Below are 17578 nucleotides of genomic sequence, written 5' to 3'. Positions count from 1 at the left end.
ACTGAAGTAAGGGAAGAAATTTCTTCTGTGAGAGAGAAAAAAATCAAAATTAATTGCTGCAAATCTTATCTTGGAGGTTGGGCAACAGCATTTCAACAATAGCTAAGTTGTTTGTTTAAGGTTTAAATTTATATTTAGACTTCAATATGCATGATTGCTTTAAAAATTAATTTTAATTCTCCAAGAGTACAAAGCAGGGAGCCAAAATCAGCTACACTATATTTTTAAGCATTGTAAAAGTGAACTTCTGTATGGACAGTCATCTAATTTACTCCTAAAAAAATTATGACTGCAAATGTGGTTTGGGGGATTTTTTAGTCTTAAAACATAACCTGTAAGTGGAACTAAAAATGAGTGAGGCCATGTCTAGTAACTTCTTCCCTCCTTGTAACTGCCCCCAGCTGTGGATCGCTCCGTTTCATCCAGCCTTGCAGATGCAAGAGATGCCTTAGTCAATGCCGTGGTGGACTCCTTGGCAGCATACATGTCAACTGCCTCAAATCTGCAGCAGTCCATGCTGATAGCACCAAATTCCCTCAAGCTCTTCCCACTCTATGTTTTGGCTCTTCTCAAACAGGTGTGTATGATCTAGTGGATTACTGTTTGATGTTTAGTTCATTGTTCCATTTGAGGAATTCTTCAGTTCTAGGTCAAGCAATGTCTGCACTTCTCTAAAGTTATGGAATTTGGATTACCATTCTTATGCTGACAGGACTTTATTGTAGAAGATAACTATAGTAGCTTATTTTAATGTTAATATATGAACCATTTATTAGTTTACTTGATTTTGAATTTATGTTTTGTCTTATATTGCTTTGCAATGAAAATAAATATCTAATTTACAATTAGCATTTCTCAGATTTTGGCAGCTCATTAGTGTAGCCCATAAAGGTTGTTGGAAACTGCTTATTAGTACATCTTCATTTTTGTTTTATGAAGGGGAAAAATAGTCTTTTCCAAGACATATTTTTTGTTCTTCAAAGTTCCAAGACGAAAAATGAGTTTCCATGGAGATCCAGTAGAATTTATTATAGAAACTTGGGTGATGTAGTTGAAAGTTCACATAGAAGTAGTTACTACTTTTTTAAATTATTTTTTTTAATGATACCTTTGTTTGGCTCACTCAACATCATACTTAAAAGAGAAAGCTTCCTGGAGGGTTTTGTTATGAATAAATCTCATTGCTTAAAGGTTTTCATGTCTGACATTCTTGTTTCTCTTATAATGAATAAACCTGTATATAAGTCTTGTAAGAGATCTAAGCATAATAACTTATTTTCCTTGGCTTAGTGATTACTTCAACCTCTAATGTAGTGATTATGATTTTTTTGATACTTGCATAACAAATGCAGTTAGTGGTGAGGAAAAGGCATACCACTGATCATCGAGATTTGTGTAAAAGACAGCAATAAGTGTGGCTGGGAAAAGTGGTTTAGGTTTTTTATTATCTTTATTAACAATAATAAAACCTGGGATATAGAGAAAACAAAACTAAAATGCTTGTGGCAGCCAAGAAGGAGTGATGTCCTTAGCTTTGTTGTAGAAGTGAATATGAACTTTGATTGTAGGAATGTTCTCCATTGAGCTAGAGTATGATGTTTCCTTTATTGTGTTGCTTCTCACAGCAATTGCATACCAGTTGCTTCTACAGAAGATCAGAAAATTTCAGTAGGAGAGAGTTAAAAAATAAATTTTATCCTATGAGATTCTAGTTTCTCCTATAAAACATGAAAGTATGTTTCCCTTCCAAAGCTTTTCCTTAACATTGAATTCTTACTACTGTAAATTCTGAGTTAATCTTGTGCCCGTATGTACCTTGCCTGAGCTCTGCTTGTCTTGTATCTTTCCTGTGATAGCTTGCATTGTTGAGTTTCACAGGCCAGTGTCACTTGTCAGGAGTAAAAATGAGAAATGCTGACCCAGTTGCATGCAAATTTTAGACAAACCGAGGGAGAAATTTATTCTCCTTCATCAGTAAGGAGAGACTGGATTATGTTTTAAACATTTTACTCAAGCTCTATGGTTAAGATTCTACCAGTAATATACATTTCCTTACAAAAGCTTTCCCACCTTTACTTGACACTTTGAAAAGTCTGAAATGCACTCTTAAAAGTGACATAAAATACAGGATTTGTTTGAGTAGTAATGTTCTCTTGCAGAAAGCCTTCAGAACAGGAACAAGTACACGCTTGGATGATCGTGTCTATGCAATGTGCCAGATGAAGAGCCAGCCTCTTGTTCATTTGATGAAGATGATACATCCCAACTTGTACAGAATAGACAAGTTGACTGATGAGGTAATGTATGAAGCCTGGTTATAACATTTTCTAGTTTTAGTGGTCCATTAAATGTGGTGTTGTGCTGCAGTAACTTTATGTTGTTATTGTAACACAAACTGAGCATTCCCCTAAGTTATAAAAAGCCAAGAAAAACATAATTTTCAAATTTTGAGTTGCAAGTACAGTAGTGTGGTATGAGCAGAACTGTGGTTTTACTTCATCTTGTTTCAGTGACCACATTAACTCCATAATTTTTTATTGCAAACATCTTTGGAGTGTTTTTATTATTTAGAACTGTCTGTGGTAAATGGGTGTAGTAGATCTGATGGATGATTCAAGGTTTTATATACAGAAATCAGATACAGTTGCCCACAATAATAACCTTTCACTGGTTTCTCAGACTGAAGTGGATAAAACTGGATTGTGCTTCTAGATGGTTGTGATCAGACTGACAGTACAAAACCGTGTTTTATTATTTCCTCTTCTGCAGACATAGCCTAGGAAATGGATGCATTTTTTTAATATTAAGAAGCAAGATGGGATTTTAATTAACTTAGTTATAATGGCAAAAATCAGGGGTTTTATAAGTAAGATTTTATGAGGTTTTTTAGTCGCTGGTTTTGGAAAAGTGTATGTAGGAGTTTGTTTCTAAGTAGTGCAAGATTATATGGTAAACTGAATAGTTTCTCTGGTAAGGATATTGCATTGTTCAGCACAACCTTTGAGCTATTTGTAGTCCTAAAGTTTCTTTTAAGATATTTCGTAAACTCAAATAGATGAGTCTAAACTCAATGTTCTTCAGTGGACTTACTCTTTTTATACTCCACTCCTACCAGTCTTTGAGTCCAACTGGCCTTGTGGAGTTCTTTTTGTGGCACTTAAATTGGAACGCTGTGTTCAGCGTGCTTGTGCTGTAATGAATTAGCAGTCTTTAGGAGATCCAGTTTTATCAGCAAAGACTTTCAGATCAGTTATTTTGAGTACAATAATACAAAAACAGGGCTTATTTTACCTTCTGAAATTAATGGACAAACCAGATTTTTAATCATAACAGAATGTTAATCTGCCTTTTTTAGTGCTACTTCAGTTTAAAGTATATGTGACAAAGGCTATTCTTCAATGTCTTATTTATTTTAAAAATTATGTGATCTATTACAAAATTCCTTTTAAGTGTTTTTGCTGGTTTTCTTTGCTCTTAACACTTGATTCTTGAAAGTATTGAGTAAAGCATGGAATTCCTCAAATGGAATTCAGTAGCTTGATTTTCATAACTATGTCTAAATCTGAAAAACTACTATGGCATTATCATTGATTTTTTAAAATAATCTTTTACTACATGAGCATGTGCTTAGTTGGTAGACTATTTTTTCTCCATATTATTTACACAATGCTTCGGAGATTCTTGAGGTATCTGGTCTGCTTTTGTATTGGAGGAGGAAGCAGCTTTAATCTGAAAATACCCAGGGGTTGCATTCATTTTTGTATTATTATTATTTTTATTGGTTGTGTTTGTTTTATTATTGGGGAGGAAGGCAGGGTATTTTTTAATAATGTTAGTGCAAACAGCCAGATTCTTTAATGAGATCAGTCACAGGGCTCTGTGGACAAACCCAAGGATCACTTCAGGCAGGATGTTAACTCAGAAGACCTCCTGCCAATTGAATGCAATAATATACTGAACCCTTCCTTATAGGAAGTAGAATTTGATGTTTTTCTGCTGCTGCAACACTTCTAGTGAAATTGAATGCAATGGAAAAGAAACAGAGGTTGTTTGTAGAAAACCTAAGTGTCAACTGTAGTAATTCTTCTGAAATGTTGACATCTGTAGCATCAAAAATGTTACATAAGCAGCTTAAATTAACTTCCTTATTATGTTTTAGGCATTAAAGTAACCTTTAGAATAAGTAACATTCTAGAACTGTTTGATGTAAATAAACAGTTTAAGCTTAACATAGTATTTTGTTATATGAGAATCCTCAGAATTTTACTAGAGATTATGAGTATTCTTCCTGTTTTGTTTTGCCTTTAAAGGTAAAATGCTGGTGTTACTGAGTGTTGGGTTTTTGTTACAGAGCACAATACATGTAAATGACAGAGTTGTTCCTCAGCCACCTCTTCAGAAGTTGTCTGCAGAGAAGCTGACAAGAGAAGGGGCTTTTCTTATGGATTGTGGTTCAGTAAGTTAAAATTTTACACATTCTTTTTTTTTAATTCCCTAAGGGGAAGACAAAACCCAAACCTAGTGCCTGCTATGTTATTAAAACCAGTCAGCTTTCAGCAATAACAGTGTTGTGAATCAGCATTCCAGGTGACCTGACATTAATCTGTGTTCCAGTGGTTTATATTTTGATCTGAGAATCTGAGAATTATAGAGGTTGATTTTTTTCATCCAAGACTGGTCAAAATATACCAAGAGTTCGCATCAAGGTGTTTTTTATGGAATTAATGTATTTTTATTTTCCAGTGAAAATAAAATTCTTTTAATTCTGTTTTGGCTTTTAATGGCTGTTAAATTGGGTATACTAGAGGATTTAACAAAACACTTGATGCAGAAACGTTCTCAGTTACGCAGAAAGAGTGGGTTTATGATTTGTGGCATGTATTATGTAAGAGTTGCAAGTGAGAGGGAATTGGAGAGTGAACAAAATCTGTAGATACAGTTCAAGGTATTTGTAGAAGTTGTACTAAAACACACTCAATTGGATAAAGCGTTATGCTTCTCCAATGGCAGTCTAGAACGTGCTTTTAACCTTGAATCACTTCAGGGCTGAGTTTGAATGTAAAACTAGCTTTTGTCTCCAGATCTCTGAAATAATTACTACAGTAGGCTTTGATAATTGGTGCTTTACTACAGCTTGTTTAGATTGGGAGACCGGTGTGCAGTAACCAAGAGTGGTATGACTTCAAATAATTTGAGGGGTTTCATTTAAGGAGGTAACATGGGAAGTAACTGCATTAACTGTTCTGTTATAAATGTGTCCTCTAATCTAATTCTTTCAGTATTTGAATTCTACCTATTTTTTTTAATATGTAATGACCTTACTCCAAGTGTTACCAATGTACTGATTATTTACACACTTATGAATATAGACATGTATGTATGAATTGCAAGTGGAACACTCAAGTGATTCATTTGCATGGAAGTTACTATTCTGATATTATTCCTGTTGCATCACCACTTGCCTGTTTCTCCAAAATGTAGGCAGAGTGTTTTCTAAAACTGATTCCAACATCTTACAGACTTTTTACCTTTGGATTGGAAAAAACTGTGACAACAATTTCATAAAAGATGTCCTTGGATACCCGAACTATGCATCAGTGCCACAAAAAATGGTAGGCATTTTAATGAGCTAAGCTGTATTCTGCTTACACTTGGAATGTGCAATTAATCTATTTATTTCTGCATTTTCAGTTTTTTAATTATTTAACTATCAGTTAGTTTGGAGTTTTTTGCTACTTAGGTGCCTTCTAACCTTTTATCAGCTTTATAGGAGCCAGATAGGAATTGTCAGATATTTTCAAGGCAAGAATGTAAACATGTAAATTTCATCATTCATGAAATGCCAAACAGTTGCTCTGTAACATAACTGCTTTTATTATTTTATTGGAAGTAATTCTTGCAGTCACAAGAATAGGAAGTAATTTCACAAGATGAATACCAAAATTATCGATTCAGATGTGTTAATGATTAGGATTAAAGTTACTTCTTCGATAACATAGTTTTCAGAAGCCTTGTGTTCTCTGAACCTGGTGTAAGATACCAAATCTGTGGTATGACACAATAGGCCTGTAAGTAACAGGAAGAGTTAGGTTTTGCTCAGCTTCCAAGCCTTGACACAACGTTAAAAAGAGAAACGTTCAGCCATTAGAACATCAGAGACCCTTGGATGTGTGTTTTGGTGGAGGTGTTTTTATGTTATAACCTGTACCTATAGTCTAGTGCATGAAACAAAGCAGCAATTAAAGAGAAGTCTCCTCCCCAGTGAGTAGTGATTCCGTAATATCAACAATTGGCAGGTAAGGATGGAGCCTTTTAAGACACTCTAGAAAATTCATTTGGTTATATCCAAATAGTACCAAAAAAAATGTTAGCATAAAAACACATAGGTAGATATTTTCTGCTTACAGTTGCATAGTATCAAGGAGGAAAGTAACAAGAACAGGTTAAGGGTGGTAAGTTATAAGACTACTCTAAAACTGGACTGCTTGTTCAGAGTTTTGTATTTTGCATGTATTATCAATTAGCAATTTAGTACTGTCCCTGTGACCAGCTGGTGGTATTAGTTAATAGAGTTTCCAGGAAGAACTTAGATAAATGAAGGATGATAATTTTTTTCTAATGGTTATATAGCACCTCTTATAATGAAAATGAAACAAAAACTTACATAAAGTTATCTTTTCTTTTAAATTGTGCCCTCTTCTACAAAAGCAGTAGAACTACTTTAACTGAAATGAATTTCTTTATGTCACCTTAATTGTCTTAAAGCATCATATTGGCTGAAGAGGTGGTATATTTAGCTCAGTGAATTGCTCAACTCTTTTTAGTTCTATTTTTTCAGCTTATTCCCTAACCAAACAGCCCAGTAGCATCTTTCCATTGATTACATAAAATTCAGATTTTATTTCTTGTTTCTTCAGTGATGCAAAATGCAACATGTAGAAAGTTGATTGACAGAAGAAGATACAGGCAAGAAGACTGCAAAAGCAGCATTTTTAAAAGATGACCTTGCTGTCTAAAATCTTTTGCACTTAAAACACAGTTTAAGTTAAAGATGTACTCCTTCCTAGATAGCAGTGTACCACAGAATATTATGAAGTATTGTCCTTCAAGCTGAAGGAAAACATCTGTGTATGTAAATCCATGGTTGGTAATTTCTTAACAGAAATTGTGGCTTGAGTTATGTTACGACTTTCAGGATCTGGTTTTTCAAATAGTTTCAATGATAAAAGGTGATGGTTTCTTTCAATTATCTTCAACCAGACACAGCTTCCTGAGGTGGATGCACCATCTTCAGAAAGGACACGATCTTTTATATCGTGGCTTAGAGACAGTAGACCTTTAAGTCCAGTTCTTCAAGTAATAAAGTAAGTTTTGCTGTCATGTACTAAGTTGTTACTAGCAACTTGTATTTACAACTGCTAATTAAGACTGATGAGAAGTGAGTGTATCTGTCGTGGAAGAAACTGAGTAACATCACCTTCCCATCTGATACAGTGCTGTTTATAAAACTGTCTAGGGACAAGGGTTGTCTTTGAATCTAGTGCAAATTCAGTAGCTCATAGTTTTATTGGTAGAAATCAGTTGCATATTTTTATATTAGGAATATACTAAACCACAATGGATGTCTTTATGATCAATGGTGTTAACCAGGTTAGTTTCTGGTATAGCTTTTATAATTTTATTGTATGTGTATAAAAAAGATTCAAATAAAGTTAGTGATTTGTAGATGGTTTAATAATTGTATGTATTTGTTAGTGAGGTTTACAGGACAGCAGCTGATCCATGATAGATGAGCCAAGTTCTGAAGCCTTTTCAAGTTATGTCTTGCTTAAGGAGGTTTAAATTCTATAAAATTGTTATACTTGAGATTACATTTCACCTGTAGAGTGTTCATTTTACTGAGCTGGACAGGAGACCACTTTTTAAGAGAGTATGATGACCTGCTCAGAGAAATGATACTGAGATGTAAGACTGAAGGTCTTGAGCTGTTGGCATTGTGGCTGCTGCTTGAGTTGCAAGAATTTCTGAGAGACAGGAATAAATAGGAGAGCTCTGCTGCATGCTGCACAACACTGAAACAGATGACTGTGTCCCAGCAAATTTTTATGGGGGCAATAATTTTGGATTTTAGGTCTTTGACATGTTTACCTTCTCTATTCTTTTGCTAAGTAAGTAAGAAAATCTGGGGAGGAGATTGAGGTTGAGATTACATGTAAGTAGAGATGTAATTTTTGTGTTTTTTCATTGCCAGCAGCATATTTGTTAGCTTCAAAAACAGAACAATTTCTACATTTCCTTTTTTGTGTTTCTGCAATATAATTTAAGTGCTGTATTTCACCTGCTTTTCTATTATTTTATATACTTAAAAAGATGCTGTTGTTCAATAGCATATTACAAACTTCAATTTTTTTTCTAGACTTTGAATTATTTGCAATTGTAATATCTTGGGTCTGAATTTGTATTTCAAATGACAGTAAGCAGTTTATTAGAACGTATTCCTCTGATTGAATTTGCAGTGGATTTTTTTGCTCAAAATTTGATTTTGCTTAATACCTTCCTTCTTTTTCCAGAGATGAGAACCCTGCCAAAACAGATTTTTTTCAGCATTTAATTGAGGATCGGACAGAAGCAGCTTTCTCTTATTATGAATTCCTACTTAATATTCAACAGCAGATTTGTAAGTGACCAAGGAATAGGTAGAGGAAAAAATCTGACTTCAGACAGAAGCATGGGCCAAGAGAAGCATATGGGAAGTTACAGAAGTGGATGCTTGTTCTTCACAATATACAGAGACCAACACTGTTTTGGAAGCTTTACAGCTAAAGGAGTATACATTTCCAAAAGAATTTTGCAGATTTCCTTCAGTCTAAAAGTGCTACGAGTGATGAAGCTGTTTCACTAGTAAACTTAAAAATTGGTTTGTACACGTTTCCAGTTGTGCAGCGGTATGGTGCTCTGTTTATTGCAAGCTGATGAATTTATGTAGCTATGTGGGATGATATTTCTTAACAAAATGTACAATTAGGTAAAGCCTTTTTTCTTATATTTGTTATAGTAGCCCTTCCAGATCCAAATCCTTAACAGAGATGTCAAAGGGCAGTGATGTATGTTGGTTGTTTATATGAATTTCTTTTTAAAAGGAATGGTTCATACTTGCTAAAGACTTCGGCAAATTCCCTGTGAAAGTTGTAGAGTTTCAGTAAAGTAAATCAATTGTAGAAATAAAATATATAATGTACATAGGCATTACATTTGTAAAGAAAATGTAAAAAATGTAACTAAAAAAAGACCTAGCTCATTGTGCAGAATTGTTGAGTGCTTGATGATGATGAATTGTTTTGTCCCAGGCTAGACAATGAAGTTGACTATTAAAACATGATAAAAAAGTATCAATGTAGAGGGAATACAGCTGCTGCTTCTGTTAATTTTAGGTGAATTTATTTATGATTGGCTTACTACTTAAAATATTTTGCTTTATTATGTGGTTTTATATTTATGCAACTACAATTATTTTCCAGCTAAACTCTTACTAAACTGAATATGGAAGAAAACATGTTTACCACCTTATTTCACAGACCTGTGGAAGGGAGGAGAAAACACCACGTAATCTGAAATGAGTTTTGATACAGAGTTCCTAATCCCTTCTTATGTATTATCCTAAAGAAGGCATATCTGTTAACCTTGTTTTGCATTTTGTAACTGCTGTAGTCTTGGTCCAGGTTTCTGTAACTTGTGTTGTCTGTCATTTACAGTAAGCGTGGGTAATCACTCACACTTGAAGATTTGAATTCTGCTGTGATCTAAAGAAAAACAAGAAGGGATGTAAAAGATAATTACATCAGTGAAAGTAAAGGCTTTGAAATGACAGAATTCAAAATGTAATCACACTTGCATATTTCAGAAACTTTGATCTTACTAATGGTAACTCAAGGGTTTGGGCTTTTTGATAGATTTATGACAGATTTTTTCGGTTTGGTTAAGTAGGGATGGTTTGCTTTGGCCTTTTTTCTTAGAGAAACATTAGAATTAATTCATAAAGCACAAATCAATCACACTTAATTTCCTGAACTTTGTTTATCTGTTTGGTTTAATGAAATGTGACTACAGTGGAATAATTAGGTACAAAAAAGTAAATTATTATTATTATGATTATGCATTTTAATGCAGCCTTGAAAATGCTAACATTGTATTTTAACTGCTAGAGCCCCTGAATGAAATAGTCAAGGAAAAAATGTACTAGCTATGGTTTGCAAATGCTTTAAAAGCTGCAACAGTTAAATTGCGCAAGTAGTGTTACTCTGCATGTTAGCACAAACACATTGTTTGGAGAAGAGACCTTATATTTGTGTGTTGTCCTTAATTAAATGTGTTTAAGTTACCCAAAGAATTACATAACAGAAACTTTCCATTTAGTAAATTAATTTATCATGTAATAAACATCTGAGGCAATGCTGAATGTTGTCCTGAAATTAGACCTTCAGGATTTCAGTGATTGTTTGTAAAGTAATGTGAATTGAGTGAAAACTAAGTGCTGCTGAAGAGTGGGGCATCTTAAAAATCATTTGTATTTGCAAATATGGGAAGAGCATGTTAACATTTCAAATGCTCCATGAAGATGCTTTTGATTTGTGAGTTTGGTATTGATATCTGGGAACATATTATGCCATGATTAATTGCAACATCATCTTTAAAATCATTTCTTAAAGCTTTATTCTTCTAGTATAGTTTTTATATATAAAAATTATGAAAAGTACATCTTTGGAGTTATTTGTTCAGTAAAATTATTACACAGCACAGAGAATATAGGGGTTTTTTTATTAATTACAGAGCATCTCCATTCTGATTGACCTGTGGTTTAAATTATAAAAAGACAGTCTCATGGAAATATCTTGAATTTGAAACATCTCAGGATTCAGGGTACTGATTTTAGTCTTTTGATCAGTAGAGTATCTATAGGCAGGGCAAGAGTATCTCTCTGAGAAAGACCTGGGTGTCCTCATGGAGAACAAACTGTCCATGAGCCAGCAGTGTGTCCTTGTGGCCAAGAAGGCCACTGGCATCCTGGGGTGCATTAGGAAGAGCACTGCCACAGGCTGAGGGAGGTGATCCTGCCCTCTGCTGAGCCCGGGTGAGGCACATCTGGAGTGCTGTGTCCAGCTCTGGGCTCCTCAACACAAGAGGGACAGGGAGCTCCTGGAGTGGGTCCAGCAGAGGCCACAAGGGCCATGAGGGGGTTGCAGCATCTCTTACAAGGAAAGGCTGAGGGAGCTGGGTCTGTTCAGCCTCAAGGAGACAACAGAGAGGGGACCTCAGTGTTTATAAGCATCTGGAGGGAGGGTGTGAAGGGGAGGGAGCCAGGCCCTGCTCAGTGATGCCAAGCAGTAGGACACAAAGCAACAGGCAGAAACCAATCCACAGGAAGTTCCACCTGAACATGAGGAAGAACTTTTTTACTGTGCAGGTGACTGAGCACTGGAACAAATTCCCCAGAGAGGCTGTGGAGTCTCCCTCACTGGGAGGTTGGACCAGATGAGCCCTGATCCCTTCCAACTCCGAGCATTCTACGATTCTGTGATCTAAAAGACAGTTTATCTTACAATGGCTTGCATCACACTACTGTAGCAGAACATACAGATTGGAGATTAATCCCACCAAGGGAAGTAGTGCAAAACTCAGCAAAACTTATTGCCTACTTAAGTAAGGTTTGGGAGAAAAGATAAAAGATGTACTTTTGTATCTGCTTAAATAAAGTGCTGAACTGTCCAGAGCAGCTCTTAAGCCATTCTATTTGATTGAACTTTTCCCTAAGTGTCTTCCACACTGCATAATATAAATCATGTGTGTTTCATTAGAAATTTAAGATTTCCCAGAGAAGACGTTTCCAAGCCCCGGCCAAATAAGTCTTTGGGTGATTAGTTCAAATGTTGAGTATTTTAAATACTGACAGTGAGGATCCCTTTCATGTCTTTGTTCTACCTGCAACATCTTGTACCTCTTCTACCAAGGAAGAAGTATGGAAGTTCTTGTGGGAAAAATTAGAGCCAATGAAGCTCTTGCAATGGTAGGACACATGCTGCAGCTCCCTGAGAAGTGTTACTGAACTCAATTCTTTATTTTGTTCTTAAGCTTATTAGAAATAAACCTATTTATTAATCTTGGTGTAGAGCTTCTCATGGCAGTGAAGGAAAGATGAGTAGGTAATTTTGTTTTGTCTTGGCTTTCTGTAAACTTTGTCCAACATTGAAAAGATTGTTTTGTCATGGCTGGTGTTTGTAAAAAGCCAAAATCAGTTGTTAGTAATCCTGAGAGTCAAGAGCTCTTCAGAAATTTTAAATGCTGAGTCAAGATTTTTCACACCAAGTAGATTTTAAGAAAGCAAAAGAAGCTGCCTAATTAGGAGTACCAGTCACGTACAGGATTTTAGTCCATGCACACTTGTGGCAGAACTGGAAGTATTTCACAACCTATTAATGGTTGGGTTGGTTTTTTGGTTTTTTTTTGTTTGTTTGTTTGTTTTGTTTTGTTTTTGTCTTTTTTTTTTTTTTTTTTTTGAAAAGGAGAAAGGATTAAAATTTCATTTTCTTACACCTGATTACCTTTATGATTTTCTGGTTTATATTTATTTAAAACTATGTTTGAGGCTTTGATTTTTTTTTTCAGATGTTAAGGGAACCCTACCCTAGAGACATCATCAAATACTTATCTCCAATCACACCCTTAAACATGCTACCATTAAAAGAAAAGATTCAATTTTACAAAGGTCAGGAGTGTTGGAAGGAAGTACTGTTGGGTTAGCAGGCAGTATAATACTTCTTTTATTTATGTGAGTATAAAATCTCCACAAGACACTGAGGCCTTGGGGGATTACTGAGCAAAGTGTTTATTGGCATAAGAATCCTCAAGTATGAGAAAGAGTTGGTGATGATTAGCCATCTTGGTAATCTGCTAACCATGGGAAATGTTATTCTCATATTGTTTGAAAATATGTTTTAAAAATTAAAAAGTTATTTCATGTTAGATTGTCATTTGGGTGGGGAAAGTAATACTTAGGAAAATACTTCCTTCTGTTAATAACTTCTATAGATAGAATGCTTTCAAAAAGTTCTGCAGGCTTGAAGTCTCAGCCTCTATGAATACAAAGTACTACTAAAAATTACCTGATGACCTAATGGTGAAGGGAAAAAAAGGAATAGAATATGTAGTAGTCATCTCTAGCTAAGGGATTCTTTCTGCTCTTTTCTTTTTGGCAACAGAATATGATGCCTTCATTATCTGAAGTAGAGCTTAGGAGAGGCCAGAAGTAAAACTGGGATCACTGGTATATGTGCAGATGTCCTCATTCAGCTTACTGAGCACGTGCAGAGCTCTTGAAAGATTGGTACTTTTCTATCCATCATGTTTAGGCATTTCTTACAATCTGGCTGTATTTCACAGTGCCTTTTATGTTCATTCAAAATAAAAAGCCATTTGAGTTTGCAGGTTTTCCCTTTTCCCTCATCCAAGCTGTTATTTGGAATTACCAAAATCTTGTTCGTAAAAGCATCATTTATTCTTGGAGAGCAACCATGAGATCTTTCAGCCTTCAAACCATGTTGTGAAATTTTTAAGTTCCTGGAAGAAGAGTGGAAACTGCCTGTGCAACGTGGACTCTAGCATCTCCAGGTGTGCGGCTGGATCAGTTCTGCAGGAGAAACACAGCCTTGGGAAAAGCAGTGCATGAGGAGTCTGCCAGCTGCTCCAGCACTGTCAGGCTGCAGCTGGATCATCAAGCAGCGCTGCCCGTCCACCTGTTCCAGCATCCTGATCCTGTCTCCTTTAATAGTGACTGGTATCCGATGGTCGCGGTGAAACATGAGAAATCTCTCGTGTAAATTGTCCTACCCTGAGATGCAGCTCTACCTTACATATTTAGAGATCGGCTGGAAATATAAAACCCTGTCAGCATTTTTGCTTATCGGAGTAATTGGGTATTGTTGACCTTAGACTGAGCAATTTCTTCTAATGGATTGTTTTGCAATATAATTACTTGTGGAGAGAAGTGTATTTTTTCCTTCTTTCTGAAAAAATCCAAATGTTCTGTAGCTTCCTGAACTGGGGATAACAGGATTTGTTGCCTTTGGGAGTCACTGCCTTCTAACAGTGCAACTGCTCTTGTGCGTTTTCTGGGGATCACATTCATTTTGATAGATCACAGTGACTGAATTGTGAGTGAATGTCTGTGTGACCTAAGGTCTAAGCTGCTGCAGGTTTCCATTCCAGAGCTCAGAAGATGAGCACAAGTAGGGTCTTATTTAGTCCCCTTGAGCCATCAAGTGTACAGTTGTGGAGGGTTTTGATTACGGTGGCACTTTCACCTCTACATGATCCCATTTTCTAAGATCCTTTTCTCATCATAAGGAAAGGTTTTGTTTTGTGCAGCATTGCTTTGGAGGAATATCATCAAGGGTGGAGAAAGCAAAAGAATACAACAAAGCTTCCTGATACCTTTCCCTGATGGAGTGTGAGGGTCTGATGTGCTTCGGTAGTTTGTACTGAACATAAAACCTGTGTTTATTGGGCATGGAGGTGATACCAAACAAATGACTGAACAGGAAAATGTGAAGCCTTGTTAATTGTTCTGCTGCTGTAAACAAAACTCTTACATAAACTGACTAACTTACAAGAGCGTCTTCCTTTGCTTTGCTGTTCATTCCTGTGTTCATACCTGAATGCGTTTATTTCACTGAAACCCAGGAGCAGCCATAGTCCCGTTCCTCAAAAAAAGTAATACTCAGTGACAGAGGAGTCAGGTGTTCTGGTAAGAGGCATTAATGGATATTTTAAATATTTTTTTATTAGAAAACTTGTTTCCATTACAAGAAGAAGAACGAGGCGGAGGAGGGGTGCCAGCACCTGTGGCGGTGGGTTGGGCACGGCGGGGCGAAAGCGGCTCCCGGCCGGGCAGGGCGCATCGCCGCCGCCGGGGACCGCCCGAGCCGCGGGACGGAGGGAGCGGCACAGCCCGGCCCGGCCCCTCCGGCGGCGGGCGGGAAGGGGCCGAGGGAAGGCGCACAGACCGCCCCGGCCGCCGGCGGAGCCGCCCTCCCTGCGCTCGGGCGCGCCCACGCGCAGCGCGGCAGCGGCGCTGCCCGGCCCGAGGCTCAGGCGGCGGGGGCCGGACCCCGCCGGGCAGGAGGAGGCGGAGGTGCAGGACCATGCTCGCCGGGCTGGGGCGGGCGCTGCGCAGCGGCAGGCGGCGGCTCCCGGTGCTGCTGGGCAGGCGGGGTGGCTGCCCGCCGCCCTCGGCGCCTCAGGTAAGAAGACCGGGAGCGGGCGAGGATCCCCGCGGGACGGCGGCGGGAAGAGGCGGAATTACCCCTCACGGCTGCTGGCGCCTCGCCCTCCTGTGCTCGGGGTGCGGCGGGGGCGCGGGGGGCAGAGCCTGGGGCAGGTGTCACCCTGCGGGCCGGGCCCCACAGGCTGCGGGTGCCGCGCTCCCCGCTCGGCCGGGCGGGGCGGCCGTGCCCGCGGAGCGCGGTGAGTCACGGGCGGGCCGGGGGCTGTGCCCCGGCTGACTCACGGGCTGCGCTGTCAGCAGCCAGCACTACAACCAGAGTGCGGAAAAAAGTTTCGCTCGCGGGCTGCCGTGGTGCTCCTGCTGCCCTGTACGTGAAGTGCTGAAGTCCACCTTTCTCTGAGCTTCTCCACGCTTTCAGAAGTCCCAGAGATTCTGTGATTAGGAACAATAAAGGCAAACGTGAACGCACAATGAATTTAAAGATTTGCTGGCGCTTAGGACAGTGTGATATTAAGAGTCCTGAGAGACTCCTAATTTATGGAAGAGGAGGCAGTTTAATCCTTTTTTAATGTTCTTAGCAATAGAGATATGCCACGTGTATGCTTGGAAATATTGCTGTGATGGAACATGACAAAACCCCATCCCTGCGTCGGGGCCCCTCCCATAGCAAGGAAGTTGCTGGGGTGTGTGGTGACATCCCAGAAGGAAGTCCAGGGCGGTCTGGTGCTTGTTACTGAGCAGCTTCCACAACCCATGTCTCCAAATCTGCAGCAGTGGGTGGAATTGAGTTGTATGAAATGAACTTTCTACTTTTTCCCCAATATTTTTTTCTCAAACTATTCAAAAAGCCTATTACAAAATTCCATTGCATTAATTTGCCTTACATCCCTTAATGCGAATAGCCCTTCTTTGCTTTCTATGCCTGTATATGAGGACATCTAAGAGGGAAATTTAAGATAAATATTGACTTAGCCTCCTTAATCTTCTGAGGTTTTAGTCGGGCATGCTGAAAACACTTTGCACGTTCTGAGAGGTTTACACTGCCGTTCAGCACACACTGACACTACCTATTCAGTTTGCCACCTCTAACTTCTCCAGGGTACTGCTTTGCAGACAAGCTTCGTGCTTTTCTAAGGCTCTAAATCGAGACTGAAAGCTGGCAAAGCTTTAAGAAGAGACACCAAAAATGAGAGGAGAAGGAGGAGGTGGAGGAGGAAAAGCTTTTACTTTGGCAGCACTGTCATAATAAGAAAGAGCAAAAAGATGATCGTGTCTGTTACTTTGGGGGATGGAACGACAGTCACATGCATTGGGAATTAAATTCTTGCACCAAATAGGTGAAGCAGAGAGATGTTGTAATGTTGAGGAAAAATCTAATTGGGAAAAGTGCCTAACACAAGATTTGATTTATTTAATAAGTGGACATTTTTGAAATAAATTAATATACAATACTTTTTATGGTCTCTGCAGCTTGTTTCATGCTGTGTTTGGTGATGGAAATCAGTCTGCCTATGTTCCTTTTGGGGCCTTGACTGGAGTTTCCACTCCTAAAGCTGGAGTGGTACTTCAGTGGCCACACGAGGTTGTAGGATGTGCACTTGGTCATCACGTACTGCAGGTTACTCAGATGTTGATGGGCAGGTGTGGGAATGCACAGTGTGTATGTGTACTGTGTTTTTGACTAATAAATACACAGCTGTGGGGATAAATGAGCCATTGTTGTTAATTTGCTGTAGTTTTTTTCAGGATTATGGGATTACAGCTGGGATTGCTGTCCAAAGGAGCTGTATCCTTAATTATTAGCTTCTCAGCTCTGCTTTTAAATGAGAACTCCAACTCTTCCTATAACTATGATTAGCTGCTTTGCCTTTCGGAGTGATGCTTATACAAATTCTGCATTTTGTAAAATTGAGATTTGTGTTAGGTGGGTCTTTCTGTATTTAAAGGGGTTAGTTCTTAGACAGACTCTAGCTGCCTGGGATGTCCTCGGATTGCTGCTTTGACAAGAATGTGTTAGAAATCCAGACAGCAGGCTATGTGCAAAAGAGAAAAGGACTTAGCAGCATAGGCAGTTTTTCAAACTAATTGAAGCATATTATATTGTATTCTTTAGACAGGCATTCTTATTACATATCATTTCATTACCCAAAGGCTGCAGTTCATTTTGCTGGGGTCTCAGATTTGTAATTCTGAAGTTATTTTGCACATGGTAAAACCTAAAGGCTGCCAGCTCTTTGGCTTCCTTTTCACTTGCATGTTTTAACTCCTGCAGCTCATCCTGAAAGAAATGCCCTGCTTACA

General features: G+C 38.2%; 2 protein-coding genes across 5 annotated transcripts in view; both read left to right on the top strand.

Moving 5' to 3' along the window:
* The window catches only part of SEC24B (SEC24 homolog B, COPII coat complex component), a 46910-nt gene extending 36155 nt beyond the window's left edge, over positions 1-10755 (top strand). For all 4 annotated transcript variants that reach the window (XM_063423734.1, XM_063423732.1, XM_063423731.1 and 1 more), the window contains 6 exons: positions 402-577; positions 2160-2297; positions 4352-4456; positions 5520-5612; positions 7261-7364; positions 8571-10755. In XM_063423734.1, the coding sequence (XP_063279804.1) occupies positions 402-577; positions 2160-2297; positions 4352-4456; positions 5520-5612; positions 7261-7364; positions 8571-8685 (731 nt within the window). In that variant the 3' untranslated portion in view covers positions 8686-10755. The remainder of the gene's footprint in view (positions 1-401; positions 578-2159; positions 2298-4351; positions 4457-5519; positions 5613-7260; positions 7365-8570) is intronic.
* Positions 10756-14795: 4040 nt separating this feature from the next.
* MCUB (mitochondrial calcium uniporter dominant negative subunit beta) overlaps positions 14796-17578 on the top strand; it is a 46528-nt gene continuing 43745 nt past the window's right edge. Inside the window, exon 1 of the mRNA XM_063423735.1 lies at positions 14796-15293. Within this exon, the coding sequence (XP_063279805.1) occupies positions 14811-15293 (483 nt within the window). The 5' untranslated portion in view covers positions 14796-14810. The remainder of the gene's footprint in view (positions 15294-17578) is intronic.

The sequence above is a fragment of the Prinia subflava genome, chromosome Z (genome assembly GCF_021018805.1).
Source record: "Prinia subflava isolate CZ2003 ecotype Zambia chromosome Z, Cam_Psub_1.2, whole genome shotgun sequence".
NCBI lineage: Eukaryota > Metazoa > Chordata > Aves > Passeriformes > Cisticolidae > Prinia > Prinia subflava.
Note: the sequence above shows the minus strand (reverse complement) of the source record. Positions and strands in the feature narration are given on the sequence as shown.